Source organism: Cygnus atratus, chromosome 3, assembly GCF_013377495.2.
Source record: "Cygnus atratus isolate AKBS03 ecotype Queensland, Australia chromosome 3, CAtr_DNAZoo_HiC_assembly, whole genome shotgun sequence".
Taxonomy (NCBI): Eukaryota; Metazoa; Chordata; class Aves; order Anseriformes; family Anatidae; genus Cygnus; species Cygnus atratus.
In genome coordinates this window covers 47,427,654-47,451,184 of record NC_066364.1, presented here as the reverse complement: position 1 = coordinate 47,451,184, position 23,531 = coordinate 47,427,654, and the positions used below count along the sequence as shown (strand labels likewise).

At 38.2% G+C, this 23,531-nt stretch overlaps 1 protein-coding gene across 4 annotated transcripts in view; it reads left to right on the top strand.

The window, feature by feature from the left end:
• Positions 1–562: 562 nt before the first annotated feature.
• Positions 563–23,531, top strand: part of ATG5 (autophagy related 5) — an 83,210-nt gene continuing 60,241 nt past the window's right edge. For 2 of the 4 annotated variants that reach the window (XM_035564815.2, XM_050709765.1), the window contains exons 1-5: positions 563–655; positions 1,069–1,230; positions 7,121–7,248; positions 13,256–13,334; positions 19,551–19,713. In XM_035564815.2, the coding sequence (XP_035420708.1) occupies positions 1,123–1,230; positions 7,121–7,248; positions 13,256–13,334; positions 19,551–19,713 (478 nt within the window). In that variant the 5' untranslated portion in view covers positions 563–655; positions 1,069–1,122. Of the gene's footprint in view, positions 656–1,068; positions 1,231–7,120; positions 7,374–13,255; positions 13,335–19,550; positions 19,714–23,531 lie in introns of those variants that run through there. The other 2 variants (XM_035564818.2, XM_050709766.1) reach the window with 2 other exon arrangements.

Below are 23,531 nucleotides of genomic sequence, written 5' to 3'. Positions count from 1 at the left end.
GTGGAAGAGGGTGGATATGGGGAAGGTGGTTTGTTTCTTTGCTTTGTTTCTCACTTCTCTAGCCTGTTAGTAATAGGCAATAAATTTTATTATCTCCCTATTCTGAATGTTTTGCCCATGACAATAATTGTTGAATGATCTCCCTGTCCTTATCTCAACCCTTGAGCACTTTCCATCGTATTTTCTCCCCCTTTCCCTTTGAGGAAGGTGAGTGAGAGAGCGGCTAAGGTGTAACTTGGTTGCCCACCCGAGTGAAACTACTACGGGCTCATGTTCAGAATGTTATTTTTTATCAATAAAAAATATGAATCAGAATCAAACAGACTCATAAAAACACCGGTCCTTGAGGACAAAAAATAAGACACAGGGAACCAAAGCGCTTTATTTCTGCGGGACGCCTCCAACAGCAGCAGCCGCTGCCTGACACCTGCCGGCCATGAGGCAGCGCAGCACTCCCCGGCCCGCCCGCCGCCCGCCTCCCCCCTCAGCTTCAGCGGCCGCGCCGGGTTCCGGCCCGGAGCGTGGGGGCCGCCCAAAGCCGGGCGGAAGCGGCGCCGTGCCGGAGCCGCGCGGGCGGGCGGCGCATGCGCGGGCGGGCGGGGCCGCGCCTGGGTTCCTGCCTGGCGCCGCAGCTCCGGCGCGGGGCGGCCCGCAGGTAACGGCCGCGCCGCTCCTAACGGCCGCGGGGCCCGGGCGGGGCCTCCCGGGGAGGGGATGGCCGCCCTGAGGCGGCTCCGTGCCCCGCCGGGCGCGGGGCTGCTCGGCCCCCCGCTACGGGGACGGGGCAGCGGAGGGAGAGGGCCTCCCCGTCAGGGCACGGCGCGGGGCAGGTGCGGGAGGTGGGTGTTCGCTCCTCGGCTGGTCTTGGGGTGGCCCTGTGGGGAAACGGGGGTTGGACGCGGTGATCCTTGGGGGTCCCCTCCAACTGTTTGTGTTCTGTGATTTTCTACGCAAACACGCACATAATGTAGTGACACGAGAGCTCATACTTACAGGAGAACCTATAACGAGGTGTGTTTTGCTTGCAGCAGTGCTGACCTGTTTCTTTTTGGGGGAATGGGGTTACAGTTCCGGCTGAAGAAACGAACTCGATCTACATGTGCTTCACTACTCCTTGGAAGAATGACAGATGACAAAGACGTGCTTCGAGATGTGTGGTTTGGCCGAATACCAACCTGCTTCACGCTGTATCAGGATGAGATAACCGAAAGGGAAGCTGAGCCTTACTATGTGAGTATAACAACGGCAGCATGGATGCTCTGATCACATACGTGTGTTTGTTTTGTTTAATCTCATCATGCATGCTGCTAGATGTGTGGATTTTTATTTTCTTATTCCTGGTACCTTTTGGATGTACCTTATTGCCACACTGTGTGAGTCACCTCTCTTCAGAGCAGGTTCAAAATTTTAAGTTTGTTTCACCAGTGAGTTTAGGTTACAACAGATAACTAAGGCTTAAAAACGTTTATGAAAAAGTCAACAAATAAACAAAAAGCAGAGGCTGTGTGTACACTCATGGTGAGTTTGTATCTTCTTAGAGATTCTTCAGAATAAGGGATAGAGCTTGTATGTTGCCTGTCTACACTAAAATTGTTGAGGCATGTAGCATAAATACTGCAGCCAGTGTTTTTCATGAATTTCCTCTGCTTGTGGATTTCTACTCATTTTCTTCTCTTTAAATGCTAGCAGCTATGAGAGATGTAGTAGGAAAGGCAGCTCTGATGTCTTACCAGTACAGTGCTTGGTAAGCTGATGATGCAGACAAGGGTGATGGGTGGATTTGAGCTGTAAATTGAAATGCTTTCTGTAATCACGTGGATGTTGATTTATAGCATGCTATGCAGTTTTCATCCTTTCTGCATTTTACAGACATTTGGTTAGTAGACAATATTGGCTGTTTTAGAGAAGCTTAAGTTTAAAAAGTACCAAGTATGTGAGAGGAAGAATCTTATGCTAAGAATTTAAGTGATTCTGAAATCCTTGGATCTTGTCATATTTTATGCTTTTTGGAAGATATTACTGGATAGAATAGTGTTCAATTAATAGCATCTTTGGTTTCTGATTTCCCTGTGTGTTTTGTGTGGTTTTTAGTAACTTAATAAAGCATTAATGCTTTTCGTTCAGTGATGATAGTGTTCAGCTCTCTATGCCTTAATTTCCACTGGTGAAGCAGAAGTACTTTTATATTGTGCGCTTGACCTATTGCCAAATGTTTCTGAACTGTCTAGAAGTCTCTGATCTAACTTCTACAAAATATATATATTTTAAAATACATATGTGCATAGTGTGTAAGAGTTACATAAAAGACACAAGCCTGAGTTTAGAGACATGCAATCTTAATCTGTATAACATCAGCGTGAAAACCCTGAAGCCATGTTATCTTCACAGTGAGGCCAAGTTTCGAAGCCTAGAAAATAGCTTTAAGATGGTAGTGTTTCTTTTACTTGCTCCTCTTAAAGTGTGCACAGAAAATCTCAGGGCTTAATTCTCTCTTTTTGCAAAACCTTGTTATTCATAGGTCAGAGTTCTTAAATGTTAGATTTTTCCCTCTTGCAGGTCATGTTGGAGCTGATAGTTGAAGTTTTGCTGCTTGAAGGGACCAAAGATGAATAATAGTAAAAGGTTGAATAGCAATCAAGGTTTTATATCTGGATTGAGTTCTTGTAGTTTCAGTGTACATCTGCATTAATGTTCTAGTTTGGATCTGGAGTGTGTTTGTGAAGCAAGCCTATGTTATTTCCACTTACTCTGCCAAGGTTTGTATCACACATCTGTCTTGGAGCGCACAAGCTGAGTCTTTTTCCGTGCAGCTGAAGCAGAAGATGTACTTTGGGCCTGTGATCAATGTGTTCCAGCTGCTAATGGGTGGTCAGTGTATGGAATCAAACTGGAGCTGAATTGAAATGAAAAACAAACAAAAAGCATATGTAGTGAACGTTCCCAGCCCTTGACGCCAGTCGTTCTACTTCATACATCTCTTATCAGTATTTATTGAAGTAGATAAAACCGCCGTGTTCCGGATTGCTTTCCTTGAACAGGGAGGAAATTCTGGCGTCATGAAGTTAAGAGGAAGAAAACTTCTGTTCTGAGAAACTTGCTTTGTGAAGGCAAAGGAAGACATAGGGAGAGAGGTTAGAAAAATAAACTAGAATCTGCGTGATAGATTTCAGTTTGAGTTGTGTGGTAGGAGACCCTTGGCTGCTAGATACATTAGAACAGCACAGGAATGAGATGTGCTTCCAACACAGTATGGCATTGCATAGGGATAGCAGAGCTCATTTAAAACGATCCATTTTGGAAAGTAATGACATCAAGACTAAGCAGCTCAAGTCAAACACTGCTGTTTCTGCCAGATAGGTATCTGCAGGGAGTTCTTTAATTGTGCAAGAAATAAAGTACTCATTGGCTGAAATTGATCAGGTGTAAGGAACGAAATTACCACAGAAGGCAGTAAGGGTACTCTGCCCCAGGGACAGCCTCTGCTGGGTCACTCTTTACTCTTTCCAGTGGCAAAAGAATTGTTTTATTAAGAAGTCTGTAACAGCAATATGAAGCCATTCTGGGCTAGCATGCTTTGTTTCTTTTATCCTGTGTGCACTGGTGATCAAACCAGTCCAGTTCCTGTTAAATTGGAGTTGTGATTTTACAGTGTTTTGCATGTAAAAAAGTGTTTCCTTCTGCAGCAAACCCCAGGAAGATAGTTGGGGAGGTACTGTTTTTACATGAAGAATATTTTCCAAGCATTTACTTAGGCATTAGAATTCCTTGCATGTTATTTAATTTCTGTAGACAATATTCCTGTTATTATGATTAAATGCTGTAGCAATACCTAGTGTGCAAAAGGAAGGTGTTGCAGCTTGTACAATTTGGGAGATAGCATGTAGTAAACTAGTGGGTTTCATTCTGTCTTGTCATGTTTTTGAAGATTTTTCTTTTCTTAAGATGATGAGTTCTCATCATCTTATTATTTCAGTTTGCCTTTTTTCCCCTCAACAGTTTTGCATTGTTATTTGGAGTTAAGCTGGGTGTATGTAAATTACGTGCATGTTTTTCACAACTCCTTTCCAAAATGAAGTTAGAAATCATAATCAAAAGCAACTAATTATTGTTGTGTCTTGGTTGTAATCAAGATCTAGTAATTTATCGTTTATTTTAAAAGGCACTAAATAATTCTGTTGGTCAGGGCCACTGACTTTTGAATTAAGATATGAGTATGAATTTTAGTTTTTTTTCATGTTCTCAAATGCTAATTTTTTAATTGTTGGCACGGAGTGATCTTTTTATTCAATCTCCATTACTGTTGCAATGCTCAGCCTGATCCTGACAGGTCATGAACGTCAGCTCAGATTCACACCATGTACTGTACTTAAAAGGAGTTTACACCAGCTTTTTGTTTCTATACCAAGTAGGAGAAGACTTGTGAGGAGAGTAAGGCACCAAGTCTCACCTAACATTTTGGGAATTCTTACGCACACTTAAGGAATTTACCCACTGCTTTAGAATTCCCTTCAGGCTTCATAAAAGTTGATCCCTTCTATAGCACAAGACATTTTTAGACCCTCTGAGCCACAAAGCTCAACTGGAAGCAGGGTTTTCCATTCATATGTGCTATGCAGCACAGTGAGTGGCAAGTGTTATACCAGTCTGCTACTGATCAGCAGGCGGCATGGCAGGGTCGATTGCTAGACGACTTGAATCAGAACAAGGATTCTCTTCTGTTAATTCCCTATGTGTTATCATGCATTTTCCTATTAGATGTTTTCTATTGTGTGCTATTTATGTTGCTGTCTGTTGATTCTCTATGCTAAACCTACAAACAGTCTATTCATTAGAGACTTTATTTTGATGCTACCTTGTCTGCATATTTGTCTATGCAGTACTATAGGTCACTTAATTTGCTCTGAGCATCCTGTCTTTTAGGGTATTATATAGTGATGTATCAGTCTCACACTCAAATTGCAATTGTTACATTGCTTGCAATGTGATGTGAGTTGGGTGTGTTTGGTTTTCATAGCTTTATTCTAGCCTTTAGCAGGAAGGCTGCTCATGCAAGGTTATTTGTCACACATATGCTAAAAAAGCGATTAAGCAAATCTGACCTAGTGGAGCGAGCTTAATTTGAGTTAAAATGTCTTGTCATGAGATCACGTGTTGTTTTTAATGCATTAGGTTTTACAGCCCTATACTGAGATTTGCCTTATCACTGAACCATGGCCATTCATTCCCAGCATCCAGAAATATTGCTGTAGCATAATCAAAGGGTGAAGGGGTATGGGCTCGTTGACCTTCATGGACTGGCTTAGGAGTCCATGGGGGAGCAGCAAAAGAATTTGTGGAAGAGATGTCATTCTGGTGAACGTGACTTTGCCTGAAAGGAAGGCTCCTGTCATGTGGCTAAAGTGTTGGAAAAGCTTACAATAATCTAGGAAGTAAACAGTTTTGTAGAATTCCAGTTTCTATATAGAGGCCTCTGTAAAGGATTTAGTGTGATTTGGCTGTTGGAGAGATTGACTGAAGCCCAGCATGTTGTTACATATATGAAGTTTTTTTTCCTAAATATTTTTAGTATCTTTCCTCTGGAAATACTCAGTAATTGCCTTTAAAGATTACAGGATTTTGAAGAAAAACGTTTTGTGTCCACTGATGTCTTTTACCAAGTCCATACTGGTAAAAACTGCCACAACTAGTGGCAAAGGGATATTAAAAGGGGTAACAAAATGAACATGTCTTTAAATTTATGGTTTTAAAGTTTTTTAAACTGATCTAATATGCTTTTAAATCTCTAGGATAATTAAAGCTAGAAAAATGTGAAAGAATCCAGTTCTATTGTCTCCTATGGAAGGGGAAGACTAAAGTAGAAGAGGTGGGAAGACCAAAAAGCCCCCAAAAGAATACCGTTCTGAAGACTTAAGCTGCAAGGGGATACTTGTAGTTTGAGAACACTACGAAATCTCATGATGATTGGCACTAAAAATTGCTAGCTATATTACTTTCAGTTGACATAACTTAGGCATGTGATTTAAAAAGATGGACAGAAATGCACTGTTGAGATAATGTTGAAAGTATTTAAGTACTGATCTAAACATTATCAGTATACCCCTTTGGCAGGGGCACCGAGAGTTCAGAAGGTGCTGCAAATCATAGGATTATGGAATGTCTTGGGTTGGAAGGGACCTTAAAGATCATCTAACTCCACCCCCCCTGCCATAGGCAGGGACGCCACCCGCTAGATTAGGTTGGCCAAGGCCCCATCCAGCCTGGCCTTGAACACCTCCAGGGATGGGGCATCCACAGCTTGGCGAAAAATGCTCAGCATCTCTGAAAAACAAGTGGTCCCTTTTAATCCAATTAACTTGGGTTTTGTGCTTCAAGTAGGCACACTGGGAATGTTGGCAGCGTTCTGTTAGATTCAATGAAATGCTGTTTAATTACTGTTTGTGATCTCTGATTATGTTGAAATAGAAACTAAGTTGTTCTTCCACGCTTCGGACTGGATTTAAATATTTTACAAAGGAAGTGGGCTATGCAGTTTGAAGGCTTATGTCAAATACTATCGCAATCACTAATGTTTTAATAATGGATTTATCCATTCCCGTATGGCTGTGCCACCCGCAGCATGCTGAAAATCTGGTTTTGTAGCTGTCCAAGTGGGTCTGTCTCTCATCAGAATATATCAGTATTAATTTAACTGCAAATATATCCCAGAAATAACATGGATTTATTACCAAAAATACTTGGTTTTGATCACAGTTGCCTGGATTATGTTGCCTCAGGAACTATCGCTGTAGACCTGTAGAATTAACTTAATAAAGTATAAGATTATTGTCATTCAGGTCTTTGAGGTACTGAACAATTCTCGTGTGTGTAAATGACTTCACTGTATTTATAAAGGTTGTTCACCTTTTAAAACCGAAGGCTGTGTTCCATTAATTTGCTGAATTAGATTCTTTTGAAAGAAAGTAAAAGCAATATAATGATGGTAATACGAACAACAGAAACTTTTTGAAAAGGGAAAAATGCTGACTGAATTTTGGTTATGAAAATGAGTACTTGTTACAGATTTATTAATTTAGTAAATTTTATGTATACTTAAAGCTTCTGTGTTTTTTTTTTCTTTCAGTTGCTTTTGCCAAGAATAAGCTACTTGACACTGGTAACAGACAAAGTGAAGAAACATTTTCAGAAAGTTATGAGACAAGAAGAAATTAATGAAATATGGTTTGAATATGAAGGTACACCACTGAAGTGGTGAGTTTAACTTTGTACCTTTACTCAATTTATTGTGTAAAGAGATATCAAGTTTAGCACAGTGTCAGCACTTTCCCTGAGCTAACCACTTCAATGGGTTTCAAAGAAGGCAAAGGAGGAGAAAGGTAGGAAAAACGTTGTTCAACATTAAACATTCTTCATTTTTTCCCCCAAACATACTTTTAATTATTCTGATTGTACTTAACTGTATATATAAAGACAGAGGCGGTGCTGCACCAGTTGATTTTTGGATTTTGTTCTGGTTGTTACTGTAACATGAAACAGCTGCATTTTTGGCTTTACTATTTCTTGCTGTAGAATCACCAAAGAAATCTTTGTTTAGCTTATTCTGCATGCTTAAGACACATGCTAACACAAAAGTATTATTTCTGGAGTCTGAATACAAACAGGATTTTCTGCTTACAGATAAAATGTGTAAGCTTCACTTTTCACTGCTGTGACAAGTGCTTGTGCTTTAAAACAGATAAAAATCATGCTGACGCGTAGGCTCTTGTCTGTTTAGCTTTATCGAAATAATTGCTGTTAATTCTATTTTTGTTCTGTTGTGTGGTCTATAACAAATATGTCCCTTTCTGAAGGGCTAGAAAACCAGACTGCCATTGTTTAATGTAATTACTTTTTATAAGTACTGTATGTCAGATTTTTTTTTCCTATTTCTGCTACAAGTTCTGAAGAAAACATTCTGAGAGCTGCAGTGTTGGCTGGGCTCTGTATACATAGTGTCAGTTCTCCAGCAAGTACTTAGTATTTTGAATCTCTTTTAATTTCCTGTATCATAATAGGAAAGAGAACTAACAGTGACTGTTCTAGCTTCTTGAAATTGGGTAGAAAAGATTAAAACTTTTTTAGTTTCTACATGAATTTAGTGTGTGTTATCTTGTGATTAGCAAGCGTTATTACATCTTTAGTGCGTTTAGACTTGGTGGTGCAGGAATTTCCTTCTAGTCTTTTGTTTCTTTGAAACTAAACTACTGTAAACTTTGAAAAAGTGTTGTTTTGTTTTATTCAGAAAAGCATAAAAACTAGCTTTTTTCACATTTTCAGAACTGGCTGGTAAAACTAGCTTTAGACATCTTTGTAAAATGTTTGGAATTTAACAATAATTGGTTTCTTTGGGTTCCATAAGCAATCTTGAGTTGTGATGGTTACTGTCTAACAGCAAGGTACCAAGTTGGTCCCGGCGTGTTCATAACCTTAGGTAGGTAATGACAGGTAACCTTAAAAATTTTCACTGAAGCTGTCTGCAACAGGAAAGAAAGGCTTTTTATTTCAGCCAAAATTAGCTCTGTGTTTTCATGTTTTCAGGTACCAGGATAATTTAATTAAAAAATAATAATAATTGCAGTTATGGAATATAATTATAGAATAAGAATATAATTGATAATTTTAGAATTAGGTAGAGTTAGTAAACTAAAGGAATGTTGAAGTGAAAATAATATAATTATTATCTCCTGTGCTGTGATCATTTAAAAATAAGCATGTGTTGCCAGGAGCAGCTCCATTGATTTCTGTAGAATTGCTTTCCTCAGGAAAATTTTGTCTGCAAACCATTCTTCTAGAATGTGGTAATCCCATGAGTAGCTGAAGTTTATTCCATGGAAGACAGAAATATCAGAATGGAGAATTAGATGGAGTTAGTTTGTAGAGAAAAAATAGCAGGTCATTAATGCTTGGTTTCTTTAACTTCTGCATTCAGAATCCAACAGAACTTGATTGTAGCATTTCTTATTCTAATTACTTGGTTTACACCATATGGTCATACTTCTTGCAATCTGTGCTGTTTCAAACCTGACTGGGATATAGTGCATGTCTTTCTAGCTGCAGCTCTTCTGTTTTGCAGCGAGTCTGGAATAAGTCTGAAACAGTTTCAACTTCATTCTCTGAAGCACTCAGAACAAACTTCTGGAAGAGGGTGCTGCTCTCCAGGCCCGGAGTTGCAGGGGGTGCCTGAGACCTCGCACCGAGGTTGTTAGGGGTAGGGGAAGATGGGTTCATGTGTGCTGATGGAGGGTCTGTGTCGCCAGCTTAAGGAGTTGCAGGGATTGGTCAGCAGACTGCATAGCAGCAGAGATTACAAAAAGGAAATGGATCAAATCTTCTCAGACACGGTGCAGTTACATGAGATTAAACCAATAACTACACTGAAGAGGGTGCAGGCAGAATCTGTGTTTATTGGATTTGGAAAATAGTCTCCCAAGATGGGAAAGAGCTAGACTCTGCTTGTCAAAAAGTTTCAGATAAGCCTCCCCAGACAGCGAGTGAGGTTGGCAGATGGAGGCAGGGCTCCATCCACTGTAGGAGGGAGTCTCTAAACACTATCACTGCTTCCTTTCATTGTGGATGTGCTGTTCAGGTCACTCTGATCCTTCATTTGGAGCTTCCAGCCCCTTGTCTGCAACAGCAGGTGGTGAAGGAGCCTGGATTTTCCTGCAAGAGGAAAATCAGGCCTCTGATTTTCCCAACGTTGTTAGTCTCCATTCACCACTCCAGTGACTCATCTTCTGTGCAGATGGGAGTACAGGCTCTTATCTCTGCAAGGCCTTGGTGAAGATGCCATCAATCTTTCATCTTCCCAGTCCACTGGCCTCTTCTTGCAGCTCAGATGGGTGACAGCTCGTCCATCAACACATGCTTCCTGTGGGCAGGGACATCACCTTTGCTTGCACCAGCCCTCAGGAGAGGTCCCAAGCACTCCTGGCAGCTTAAACCTGGGGAGCTGCATCTTTCCCCAGGAGCTCAGCCTGAGTGGAGGCCTCTGATAGAGGTAGTTTCTTCAGTGGGTGCTGGGGGAGGGCATCCTGTACTTTATTACTATCCTTGAGCACTTGCGCATGACTTAGCAGAGTGTCTGTCACCCTTTCTGTGAATTGTGCTTTAGGCTTGGCAGTTGCATGGGTGTCTCTCTAGTATCAACTGAACGGGTGCTTGACCCTGCCTGGTCAGGAATTGCCTGAAGACAAAAGGCCAAAGCACCATTTGATGAGGAATAGCTGGAATATTGTTTGGAAACGGTAGAGTTTGCTTAGAAGAAGTGTGTGTTTCTTACTGAGTGCTAAAGAACAAGGAGAGAATATTTATTTTTCTATGCAGGCATTGTTTCCCTCAATGACATACACGTTAGTTCACAGAAATACCCAAACACAAGATGCGGGGCTCTTGATACGTATAACACCCCAGTTCTGGAGCATAGGATATCTGGTTTTTGGTTTTGTCCTGGATTTTATCAGTTTGTGTGATGCAAATCTTACTGAATTACCACTAAAAATTATTCTGGTATGAAAACCACCTGCCAACTCATGCTGTCTTACTCTATTCCTGTAAATACTGTCCTGGGTCCAGAAACAAGTTTTTAGAGGAGTAGTCATTCATTGTCCTTACTACCCATCTATCACTTTCAAAAGGTTTTTATGTTCTTGAAGCTGTGTTTTCCAGGGCACCTCTCACACCTTGAAACCACCTTCTGTGTAATAACAAAAGCAGTAATAAATTGACAGTGGCTGGAAGTCAGTGCTGTTACACATTTATAGATTGAATACTTTGCAGAACCAATCGTTATTCCATCAATTCTTTTCTTTAAACAAGGCTAGTGGTCTCTTAGACGTTTTCTCTTTGTTATTTCCTCCCTTTTACCTCTGGGAAAGTTACAGACAGTCTGCCTGTCCTTGGCTTCCACTTCAGTTAACACCAGTTTGATTTCAACAGTTTAGTTGGTTGGGTTGTTTGTTTTTCTAATATTACCTTTGTGGGCTGGATGTTTCCTTTAGCTGCTGTCCTGTTTATTTTCTGTTTTCTTTGGCAGAGGCAAGTCTTTAAAGGCCTGGGTTTGTGGATTATTATTTTTAAATTTTCTGGGTTACTGTAGGTTCTAGAAAGCATTTCCTTGTTTCTTTAATTATAGTGAATATTTTTCAAATAGAAGTTCAGAAACAGCATTGAAGCAGTACCACTGGAAGCAAGACGTAATGAGGGAATACTGGCCCTTGGCACAAGGTAGATGTGCCCTTAAGAACAGGGTGAGGGAATGTTACTCTTTTTCATTATATCTACAAATAGACAAGTCCTCTTCTATTCCCAATTTCCCTCTTTGTGCTTCCCTTAATCCTCTATTCTGGTCAAGAAAACATTTTATTATGAAGGATATATTAAAAAAAAATAGTTTTGGTATTATATGGAGTGCTATTGTTTCCAGACGCTTAAAAAATGCTTGTAACTATATATCAAAAGTAAGCGAAATACAGCGTTATGTACTGTAAGGCATTACTTAAGGCTTCTCTTGGCTTCAGATTAAATGCCAGCGCGAACTGGAGTTCTGTACCAGGGGAAGTCTTACCTGTCAGGACTGCTTTACTCCTGCTGTGAACCTTACGCTTAATGGAAGGCTACACTTCCGAATAGAAAGTGATTTCTCTCCTGGTCTACTGTCATCATGAATCTCGGGTGTTCAGCTGTGGCGCAAAGAGAATTTAGCACTTGCCTCTTTCAAAATAAAAAGCATATCAGCTGTGCGAAACACAAGCATTTTACTGAGGAAAGCTTGAGTACATTAACTTTATTTTGTAATCTGTGCTGGGTGGAAGATACAGATGTAGGCCAAGAATGGTTTGGTGTCTTTTTTGTAGCTATTTTGTTGTATAAATTGGAAGTTATTTTTCATGTAAATCTAATTGTCAAAGAAAATCTGACTTTCATTAAGTAGTTCACCTGGAAAACCACTCTAGCTGAAACCCTGCAGAAGAACTTAAGACAGGATTGACAGTTAGTAGTAAAATGTCCTTGAGCGCTAGCACTGGGTCTGGATAAATGTGGATACACATTGTTTGTATTCTTTTGCCCATTGTAAGGGGAAGACGGTTATAGATCCTTTTTTGATATACTCTCCTATTCTCTTAAAAAGTTCTGAATGACTAAGTACAAGAATCATGCCGTTATTTATTTTTTTTTTTTAATTTTGCTGTTAAGTGTCTTTGTCGTAGTTTTTGGTCTCACCAGTAGAGGGTATTAAAGCACTGTTTGTGTGAGGGTTTAGCGACTCAGGAAATCAGCTCAACACAGGTGCTTTCAGAGCAATACGCTCTCTGTTACTGTTTTTACGGATTTTTGAATCTTATATTCTTGCTTGGCTCTGCGTTCCGTGTTCAGTCCTGTTTAATTCAGTGGACCTACTGAGTTTACAGCTGTGTGCTTATCTCTTTGTAGGATCAAAAAACTAAAGGCTTTTTCAGTTTGAGACTTTTTGAAAGATAATGGAGCTTTTTAAAACGCCTTTGGAAGCTTTGTGTATGTAATATACATGACTTACATTGCTGGAGACTCTGTCCCCTTGAAATTCATTAAAAGATAAAAGTTTACATTTGGAGGGAGCAGCTTCTTTGTATTTGTCCTTTAGTTCAGAACACCACTGAAATAGGAAAAAATAAAACCAAACAAACTGTAATTAATGTTTTTCATCCCCGTAATTTGATAGGTTAGTGAAGGTGAAGAGATCATCTTGATCAACCCACTTTTTAGCCCTTCTACACGTCATTTTAAAATTCTAATGCTTATCCTCTATGATGACATCAGGCAGGTGGGAGAGGGAAGAAATGTTAAAAGTCAGTATGGTATAAACTTCTCATGTCTTTACAGTGTCTGAACATGTCAACTCTGTCAGACCAACTAGTCCTGCTCTTGTTGAGCGTTATGATTGAAAATGCTGTTTTGAAGGATTCCGCAGAGCAGCTGTAGGCTGGTTATGCTGTTGCAAAGCTAACAGTGTTTTGTGGGCACAGCTTAGAGATCACTGGTTTAGATACTTAGTCTGTGAATTCCAGGCTTGATTCTGCTGTAAACTTTAAGTCAGTTATACCTGCCTGTATAATTTTTCTGAATAATAGTACATGTTAAGTCTAGGAGGAAAACAGCTAATTAAGTTGCAGGCAAGCAAACTGTTATATGTAGAATAAATATAAAAGCTGTGCATTTAATTTAATACCTTTTCATTTTCTAGGCATTACCCGATTGGTTTGCTCTTTGATCTCCATGCATCAAATACAGCCCTTCCTTGGAACATCACAGTGCATTTCAAGGTAAAATTGAAATACACCTTAGGTTAAGATTAATTGAGCATTAGATTACATGAGAATTGAAAACTAGGAAAAAATTTCATAATTATTCTTATTTTACAAGGAGGAAGATGGTAGGACTTTTTGAAGAGGAGAGTGTGCATTCTTTAGGAATCATCTCATTTTTTTTGTAAATCTCCACCTATTTTCCCTGAGACTGTATGTGCCTTCAAATTACCTTCTTTTGAAAATGATTCTGTTATGATCTGAAAATCCAAAATAGTTTTTCAAGATAAGTTATGAGATCGTCGGTACAGTTGAGTTGATAAAAGGGAAGAACTTGCCATAATGTTTTTAATTCAATCATCTCAAGTTGACTCAGGATTCAGGAGACTGAGAAGTGCTCATCCCTTTAGGCACATTAGCATAGATGTGAGATACTGCAGAAATCCTTGAAGTCAGTGAGTGCTATCATTCTTTGAAGTTGTACTTCATGTGTGTCCCCTTTAGAGAACTGAGTGAAATTTTTGGTCGTGTGACATTGCTTTGATTACACATTGTAAAACCATTACGTATGACTTAATAGCACTACTGATCTTTGCTCAGAAGAGTACTTGTGCAGGGTTAGATCTGGTGCGGTATTCTTTCTCTGACGTGCAGTGAGAAGGTGATGTCAGGTATGTTTTGAAGTCAAAACCACAAGCAGAAATCACGGTATCTAACTGTGAAACATTATTCTTTTTGTTGTACTATAGAGAAAATGCAATAGGAAAACTGATCCAAAAGAAAACACTAGGTTAACGAGCTTTACTGTGTGAGATTTGAGATGAAATGAAAAGCATACTGGGAAGCAGTTATGCTGAATGTTCTTGTTCAAACTATTCCTCTGTTGAAGGTGTTTCAGGAAAGATCTTGCAAACAGGAGTAGTCTGATTCTTTTTGGAAGTATGTGTCCTTATAATATGTGCTTCTGTGTGTTGAAACTTAAAAATGAGTGAGTTAATGAATCTGAAGACGGGGATGTTTTTGGAACCATTATAATTGCGAAACTTCTGATATATGCCAAAGAGGTGAGATGAAGAAACTTTCAAACTGTTTTGAAGAAACTGCAGGGTGGCTAGTTTCATAGATTGTGATTTGATTGTTGCACGTTCTGGGAGCTCTGGAAGATAAACTGCGACAAGAAAATGTTGCCGTCCCAAAGCAGAGCTGTCTTGAGAAATAAATTGCACCACCACAGTGATTTTCAGTTTCATGTAGTAATGTAAACTGACCTTAAATGTCCCTATATTGCTGTTTGCCAAGACATCAGCTAATTTAAGTTTGTCTCAAAGGTGTACGTTAAAGATCAACAGAAATAGTTTACTGCTAAGGAAGTGTTATTTTAAAAGCTGGTGTAATTTAGTTTTTAAAAATATATAACACCTTGGATTAAGCACCTGCTTAATCTCTCTTCCTGTTTTTGATGTAATTTGAAAGTTTATTTAAATTAACCCACCTTAATGCTTAAAATGAAAACAAAATTGAAATGTATCAAAGTATGTCAAAATGTTAAAGACACTTTCATGTGTTATAATTCCTTACAGTTTAAATAGTTTAGGTGTGGGATTGCTACCTGGATTATTGTTTTCATTTGTGTTTAGTTACTCTTCAAAGAGACATATATTTTATTTAACTTTATTAAATAGTATTAGATTTTTCTAGGCTTTAATTTTTGCTGTCATGGCTTTCTCCTTTCTTTTACAAAAGTATACAGTCTACAACAGATAGCTCAAGAACATCAGTGAAGAGTGTTTTTTAACTTTTTGTTTTCCTATCAGTTTTATTTGTTTAAAGTTAAAGATATGACGAGAAAAGATGACAAACTTTTTTGTTCAGCAGAGTTTTGAAAGTTGACAGAAACCTATGGTTTTCCTCATGGGTATGATATGCAGTCCAAATAAAGAACGCAATTATTGTTTGTACTTAGGAAGCAATTTATTCATATCTACTTCTGGTATGCAATAAAACATTCATTTGTGCAAAACAGCATTCATTTATATCTCTAGTATGAAGTTGAAATGTAGTTGCCTTAAATAGTCATAGATGAATGAACTTGAGCAGAGTGCTAAGGTCTGTGAGAATTGTGAGAAGACGTAGTCTGGGAAGTTGCTTTTGTTACTGGGGTGTGGCTTTGTGGGAAAGAGGGAAACTTTATCCCTTCCTGTTAAGTCCATCTCATGGAACCCTGCAGCATGCTTAGCACTGTTCCTGTTCTCAGCAGGCTAGCCAGCTCTCCAGATTTTGGGCAATTGGCAGGAGGTGATGAACTGCTCTGGAAATGCTAGTGCTATAGGAGGAGGGAAATCAGATATGCCGGGTGAAAGGCTAACATTTTTCCTGTGCTGAAACCCTTACCTGCTGACCCCTGCTTCTCTATGCATGACCTGATGTAGAGGAGAAGAGACTCCCATCTGGTTTTGTACAACATCAGCTGTCTTCCTTTCTTGGTTTTCTTAGTTCACAGTAGGGTCAGGTGGAGTGAAAAGGGAGTAAGTGCTTTTCCATGTATTACATAAATAAATTGTGGAGCTGCTAAGAGACATTGTGAAAGCCAGAAGTATACGTTGTTTTTTTAAAAAAGAAAAGGCTACTGAGGGGTAACTAAACACAAACACATGGATGCTTCCCCTGCTGCTGAATATGTTTCTTGCGGTCTTTAATACCATATTAGTGGTGTAATTTTCTGTAAAATTACCCTAATGCTTACTGTCACAGTATAAACAGGTGTTTTGTGAACTAGAACTGATACATAAGTTTGGGTGGAATGGAGTTATGAAACCAGACTGTTGAAATTACCTGCTATGTTTTTGGAACAGTTTGATGTGAGAAGTTACATAGTGCTCCTGTCTGTACAGATGATACTTTCTTCTTTATGACTAAATTTATGCTGTAAATGTCTACTGATACGTGAAGCAAAACCACTTCAGCTTTCTAAGAAAATCCCAGTCAACCCATAATAACTTTTCTTTTAAAGATACTGAATTTGGAGGGAGTAGGACATCAGTAATGAGAATACTTGAATTAACGCTGCCTATGGGATCTGTTAAAACTTTTTGCAGATCTCATCCTTGCATAGCCAGAGGTGGCTACCAGCTTGCTTACAGTTGTCTCTTTCTTCAGGGAGCTGAGTCAAGTTGTTTACATTTCACTTCTATTTCCCAAATAAGCAAGTAGAATTCAAAAACAAACAAACAAATAAAAGAGCATGTGTTATATATTTAAATACATTTTTTTTCCTCTGTGTCCTAACTTGTATCAGTGGGGATGCCATATTTTTTGTTGGTAGTCTCATGTGGATGAAATAGTTTGCTACGTCCCTAAATAGATGTAGCAGTGTTTTCTGAGTTGGAGTTTCTACGCTCAGTTTTTTCAGCTTCTACTCATAAAACTGAATAGAAATGTGCCAGTATTTTTCCTCTACAGGAAAGAGACAGCACTAAAATCATAAGAATGTTTTCCAGTCTTCCAGTGGTTTATCCTTTAGAAGCTGGGAAAACGAATCATCCTATACCTTTGTACTACTTTCCTCTAGCTTAGCTAGTTGTGATAAGTTTCAGGTATCTCCTTGCTATTCTGCAGACCGCACTGTGTATGTTCTCTGGAACACCCCCCCAAGGAGTGACGTTCTCTGTCATTTGAAATTTGTTGGAGGAAAGTCAGCATGTTGATAGAAAAACTCGTATATTTAAAAAATAAAACAAAAAACAAAACCAAAAATAAACCTGCAGTTCAACACTTGGACACATGTAACAAAATAGTTCTTATATTTATTGTTTTCTCAAAGTTAGCTAAACTTTAAGCTTTAAACTGAAAGTCAGTTTCTAGGTTCCTGTATTACTTGGCTTTAGGTACATTCATTGTTTTATCTTTTTTGAGGGATGCCAGTGTCTTGCTTTAAATTTTACCACGTAAAGAACTTTTTTGATCTTGAAGTGTACTATTTCTGACTGTTTTTTTTTCTGGATTTGTTACCAGCATTTACTTTATTTGAGCAAGTTAGTTAAACTTCTAAAACTATTTTACAGGCTTTTACAGATGTCAGCTGGCAACTAACAATCCCAGTAATGTGTTCCATTCATCTTGGAACCCAATATGCTTAAATACTCAGCTTTGTAGGAGAGAAAGGGAGTGAGCTCTGCTCTGGAAAGAGCTTTTATTTCTTTTCTGTCCTCTTTAATGGCTTTATGGGTCATCCTCATATAAGAAACAAGCTTTATCTACATCCTTAGATTTCTAGTCAACTGTGTCCATTAGTCCTAGGTAACAATAGCACTCCTTTTGCAAGTCAGGCAGCAGCCCGTGTATACTTTCAAGGAAAAAGGTATTGGCAGTCTTCTTTTCCCATTACATTCCTGTTTTTGCAAGATAATTCATCCTTTTGATTCCAGAGTCTGGGTTTGCTATCATAAAGAGAAGCCACTGTATGAAATGTTCAGCCTAGAGAAGAGAAGACTTGGGTGGGGAGGTAAATGCTTGTAAATACCTGATGGGACGATGCAAGGAGGATGGAGCCATGTTCTAGTCAATGGTGCCCTGTGTCAGGGCAGGAGGCAACGGGCACAAATTGGAACACAAGGGGTTCTCTCTGAACATCAGGAGACAATTCTTTGTTGTGAGAGTGACTGAGCACTGGAACAGGTTGCCCAGAGAGGTTGTGGAGAGCTACAGAACTGGTCTTGGGCAAGCAGCTCTGGGTGTCCCTGCTTGAGCAGGGGGTTGGACCAGATGGCCTCCGGAGATCCCTTCCAATCTTATGATTATGTGATTATCTTGTGATTATGAAATTCCATTATTTAATTCCTAACTCTGTTCAATAACCTAATGAAGGGGCAGCTATTGTTCTTGTCCTTCAGAATTCCCTTCAAGTAAGGCCATTCCCAACTCTTTCATATTGCCAGCTGTTAGTAGTTTTTAGATATTTTGAGTTCCCATAGTCTGAAGTAGTCTTTCTTTTTTTTTTCCTGATTTTTGTGGAGGAGGGAAGGTATGGGTTTCTCCAGCAATATATTGCTCCTATTGCGACTTGTTAACTGTGTTGTAAAAGCCTTTGAAAAATACCCCATTATATGTATTTTTAAAAAGGTTTTGATAGGCCTCAGAAAAACTTTTCTAAGTAGCCAATTTGTACTGGGTTAAGAGAAAAGGTCCTCTTGTGCAATAACAGATGAGAAATAAAGTATAAAAGTATGTGGCAAGCCCATGTTACAAAGGGGAGTACTAATGATGCCACTCTGATTTGGTTCTGGGGGTTTGTGCTGTTCGGCACAGTCATAAGCAGCTATGAAAAGGGGATGAATAAGGAAGGGATAAAACAAGATGGGTTTTTAGACACTTGAAAACTAAAGACGGCAAATTTGTGATACTGAATGCTTGTATTATAGGATGGCAATTGATACTGTCAATAAAAGAAAAATCCGGGAAAGAACAACTCTACAGTATATCAACACCATGATATTAGTTAATATCCAAAGGGATCTGTTTTGTACCTGAACAAGATTTAGTACTATAGTTTCCTAATAAATGAATTAGGAAAGGTAGTTAGCATTTACTGAGAAAAAAATTGCCTCAGGAATGCTAATTCAACATTTGCAATGTTGCCTGTAGTGCACCGTTTTTAATTAAATAAAATGGATATGGAGTCACATCACATGATGTAGCAATAGACATATGTATTGGGTAAAACTGGAGTTGACAAGGATTTTCAGCATCTTCGAGGAAAAATGTTTGTAAATGGCATATATGCTATAATTCTTGTATGTGGATGATGATAATTGGAGGAAATATTTTTCAAAGACCTACATAAAAATGTGCATTAAACTTTCAATGAGAGTTGATAGGAATTGCTAGCGAGTAGAATGTGCACTTGAAAGCATGTTAAAAACTCTTCATTTCCTGAATTTGGGAGGTAAGGGCCTAAATATACCCACTGATGTGTTTAAACGTAGTTATCAAGTTGAGGTTGAGTGATTTAGAGTAACTTCTGGTTTTACAGAAAATTGTTCAGCTTTAATTTTTTTGGAACATTTTTCACTGCACAGCATTTCTTTTCATCCATGAGAGAATGGATATTATCTTTAATAAGTGGAAGATCCCAGTGTGCTTCTGTTGTATAAATATAAACCAGATTAAAATAATCTTTTATTCCTCATCTTCTAAGGTCCATGATATATTTATTTCTCTTGATCTTTCTCTTTGTAGAATTTTCCAGAAAAGGATCTTCTACACTGCCATTCTAAGGATGTGATTGAAGCTCATTTTATGGCTTGCATAAAAGAAGCAGATGCTTTAAAGCACAAAAGTCAAGTCATCAATGAGATGCAAAAAAAGGATCATAAGCAACTGTGGATGGGGTTACAGAATGGTAATACACTGCATCAAATATTAATTATATTTAGGACTAGCATGATAATAATTTTCGTCATGATACCAGTTTAAGTAATGTCATGGAAAAGAGCTTTTTTTTTAAAACTAAAAAAAATAAATCAGTAATGTGATAGTCCAAATGTAGCTTGAGATATTCAGTTTCCTTGAGTTGGGTCGTGACTCTGTTTTAACAAAACAAAAACAGCAATAAAACATAATACTGTTTATTGTACTTCTGTGCAACTAGTAGTCTCTATATGGTAGACACCTGGGGTGTAAGTGGTGTTCAGTATGAACTATCTTAGACTCTAAAAGAAAAAAGGGTCGTCTCCTCTAGTTTATGTTTAAGGATTGTCACTGATAGACAATACACATAGACTTTCAAAATTTGCCTAGTAGATTAATAACTTTACTCCCTCCACCCACGCCAAATTTAATTTTTTATTCCTGGTATTACTGTTGCTTTTGCAAAGATCTTGCATAGATCAGAATTGACTTGGAAAAATCAGCGATATAATTCAGAACAGAATGTTAAAATGTTCTTCCATTGAACAGAGGGCATTGTAATGCAAAACATAACCTTTTTTTGTTTTCCCTGTCTATTTGTACTTGTCATAGTTCTTAGCGGCATATAAGTTGAAAAGCTATGTAAATATTTCAGAAACTGCTAGCTGGAAAGGGTGGTAACATGAAAATGTGGTTTCCTGATCTCCTGAGTTGTTGTATTATTACTGGTAGTTTTATCTTATGGAAGCTGTAAGTGTGAAGATGTTTAAGTCTGTTAAGATACGAAACAGTTAAAATTAAACTCTTCCCATGTGTTTATAAGGAAAATTAAACAGAACAGGAGAAGCTGTGAATGCAAGAAGACTTGAGGCATATGTTTGCTTTAGACATGAGATGTCACATGAGTTTGGGTTTAGTGTGCTTATTTAATGAATATGTGGGTTTTCTATTTCTTTTTTGTTGTTAAGCAGTGCTGCCTTTAATGGTAAAGTAATGAATTATTACTCCTGTAATAATTTTGAAGTCTGAGTGTTTATTAGAAACTCTGGTCTCTAATTGACCTTATTGGGGGAGAATTATAAATTGAGGGGTTATCTTTATTTGATATTTGACTGGTAAGATTTAGAGGGATGCAGTAAATATGTACAAAATTTACTGGATACAAATTTGCATTTTATCTGGTTCAATTCAAAATACTTAGTTGGACTGCTTGAGGGATTGTTTTGTATAGATTATTAGTCAGCAAACTGACTGACAATATATCCACTCTTGTGAATTAACAGTAAATAATGGAGTTCTGGTCCACCAGGAGCCAGAATCCTTGTAAAGGGAGATGTTTCCCTAAAGCTTACATTGTTACAAATCAATTTAAACCGTGTTTTTAATAATTTTGCAAGAAAACTGTGTTCTGCTGTAATAGTATTAGTCTTGTAAGCAGTTTAGTTTGAGAGAAGCAAAATGCTGTGTCAGCATAATTTTGTTTTCTATATCGAAAATAATTAGCTTTATTGGGAAATGAAGCCCCGCGACTTAGTCCTGATATTCATGTTTCCAGGAGTGCACTACATGTGCTCTTTTTATTAATGTTTGTTACAATTAAAACTGCTAGACCTCTAACATGTGAGTGAATTATGTTAGCAGCAGAACAGATGAGTACACAAAGAAATGATATGAGTTAAGTTTTTTTTTTTACTTAAGCAGAAATTATAGAACCTCTAATGCATACCCTCAATATGTAAGGTAAGAGAACAGGTCTGTAACGTGTTTTTTCTGTACTCATCTGAGGCTCTATCTCTTAGCTGATTGTTTGTCTGTCTTCAGTTCTAGGCAAACAGAATTTTTGGTTAAGAACAGAGGCTGCCTGGCATGGTTGATTTCAGGAAGGTTTCACTGTATTTAATGAGAAATCGCACCTGTGGAATCTGACACCTAAATGTGAAGTTTAAACAATCTTTTGAATACTTTCAAATGCTAATTTTAATTTCTCAGCTCTTCATAAAAGAGAAACAAGAAAAGCTTGTGAAACCAAGAAAATTCTTTTTAAGCATGGTGTATCTTTCAGTATGTTTTTATAGGCTTTCGTTTGAGATGTAATAATTTTAAAGCTCTTTGTGAAACAAGAATGAATGACCACAAAAAAGAAAAGAAAGTAGCATTTGCAATAACTGCCTTGTAAGTAATGGTACATCTGCAGGCTTTTTTTCCTCTCAAACTTCAAACAATTTTCTTCAGTTCTCGAATAAAGGAAGTGTTATTTCAGTTTAATGAATTATGGTAATACTTACGGGGTTGGAACTAGTTGATCCTTAAGGTCCCTTCCGATCCAAACCATTCTTTATGTTACTTTAGTATTAAACTCGCTTTGGGGAAAAAATCATTTTTGCTTGTTTGGAGAAATGTAACTACTAATTACAAGTATAATTTGATAAAAATGTCTCTGAGGAGAAGGAAGTACTTGAGCAGGTAGCATGAAAAGCTTTTCAGTTGCCTATAGATGCCTTATAGGGGAAGGGCTGTGACAAGGGAAAATCTTGTGCTGGTAACAGCTGGTAAGTATTCATAAAACCCTTTATGTGCCTCCTCCCACTGTTTCTGGTTTTGTATTGATCTTCTATGAAATCAGGCATATAAACATACTTTTCTGCCTATTGGTTGTGCTGTGGTTTTGCTTTTTCCTCAAACTTCAGTTCATAGAATCACAGAATGGTTTGGGCTGGAAGGGACCTTAAAGACCACCCAGCTCCAACCCCTGTGCCATGGGTAGGGACACCTCCCACTAGACCAGGTTGCTCTGGTGTTGTTAGTTGATTTTCGTCCTTAATATCTATTTCATAACCAGAGCACTTCTTTGGGATGGGTACATCTGTGCTGTCCTAATTTTGATCAGCATTGTGGATGCCTGAATGTGGTAGGGAAGCAATAAAGCAGGGTATGTAGCTATACTGTCCTCTGCTCCTTTGTCAGAATTGTTAAAATTCTTTGGTCAGAACTGATGGAAAATGTTACTACTGTTCTTGCTATAATAGTGTTATGGCTGTTTTTATCGTGGATAAAGAGGATTTTCAAGTGGGTGGTTTTTTCTTCTCGTCTTTTGTGGTGGAAAAATAAAGGCTCTCTGCTTTGAAACATTAAGACTAGGCCTAGTGATGACTCGGGATCAAACATGAAATTTCCTCTGTTTTTAGAGGGAGAGCTGTATTTTTTGCATGGTTCAAAGAATTAATGTTTATAACTTCAGCATATAATAGTTCTGATAAAGGAAGGAAGGAAGGTTTTTAGGTTCAGCACAGCTGCTTTTCATCAGATGTGGAAAGACAAGCAACTATACCCTGAAGTTTTCACAGGCGTCCTTTATATCTGGTGAAGACTAGATTTGGTATTTCAGATACATGAGTGGAGGAAATAAACAGTAAAAACTCATGACCACTTTTAAGGCTTCTTTATGTATTATAAAATATAATGAAGTCATTATTTTACTGCAAATATTATGGAAAAAGAATGTAATGCTTACTCATACTGTAGGGCTTACCAAAATTTAAATGGCCATATTGAACTGTTCTTATTAAAGGAGAAAAATCCTATAAACATTCAGAATATGCAATATTTAGTCTTTTAATTTGTGATCTTTTTTCTCACCTTAGTGACAGAATAAGGCCTGTGTTTTCTTTCATTTTTTTCTCAATCTCACATTTAAAACAGTCCTCTATTTCTTAGGGGCAGAAATCATGTTTTTCTAGGTTATCACATTCCTGTTTAGAACTGTTTTTCCAAGGAGTGATACTGTCATACATTATCAATATCTTTTTTGTT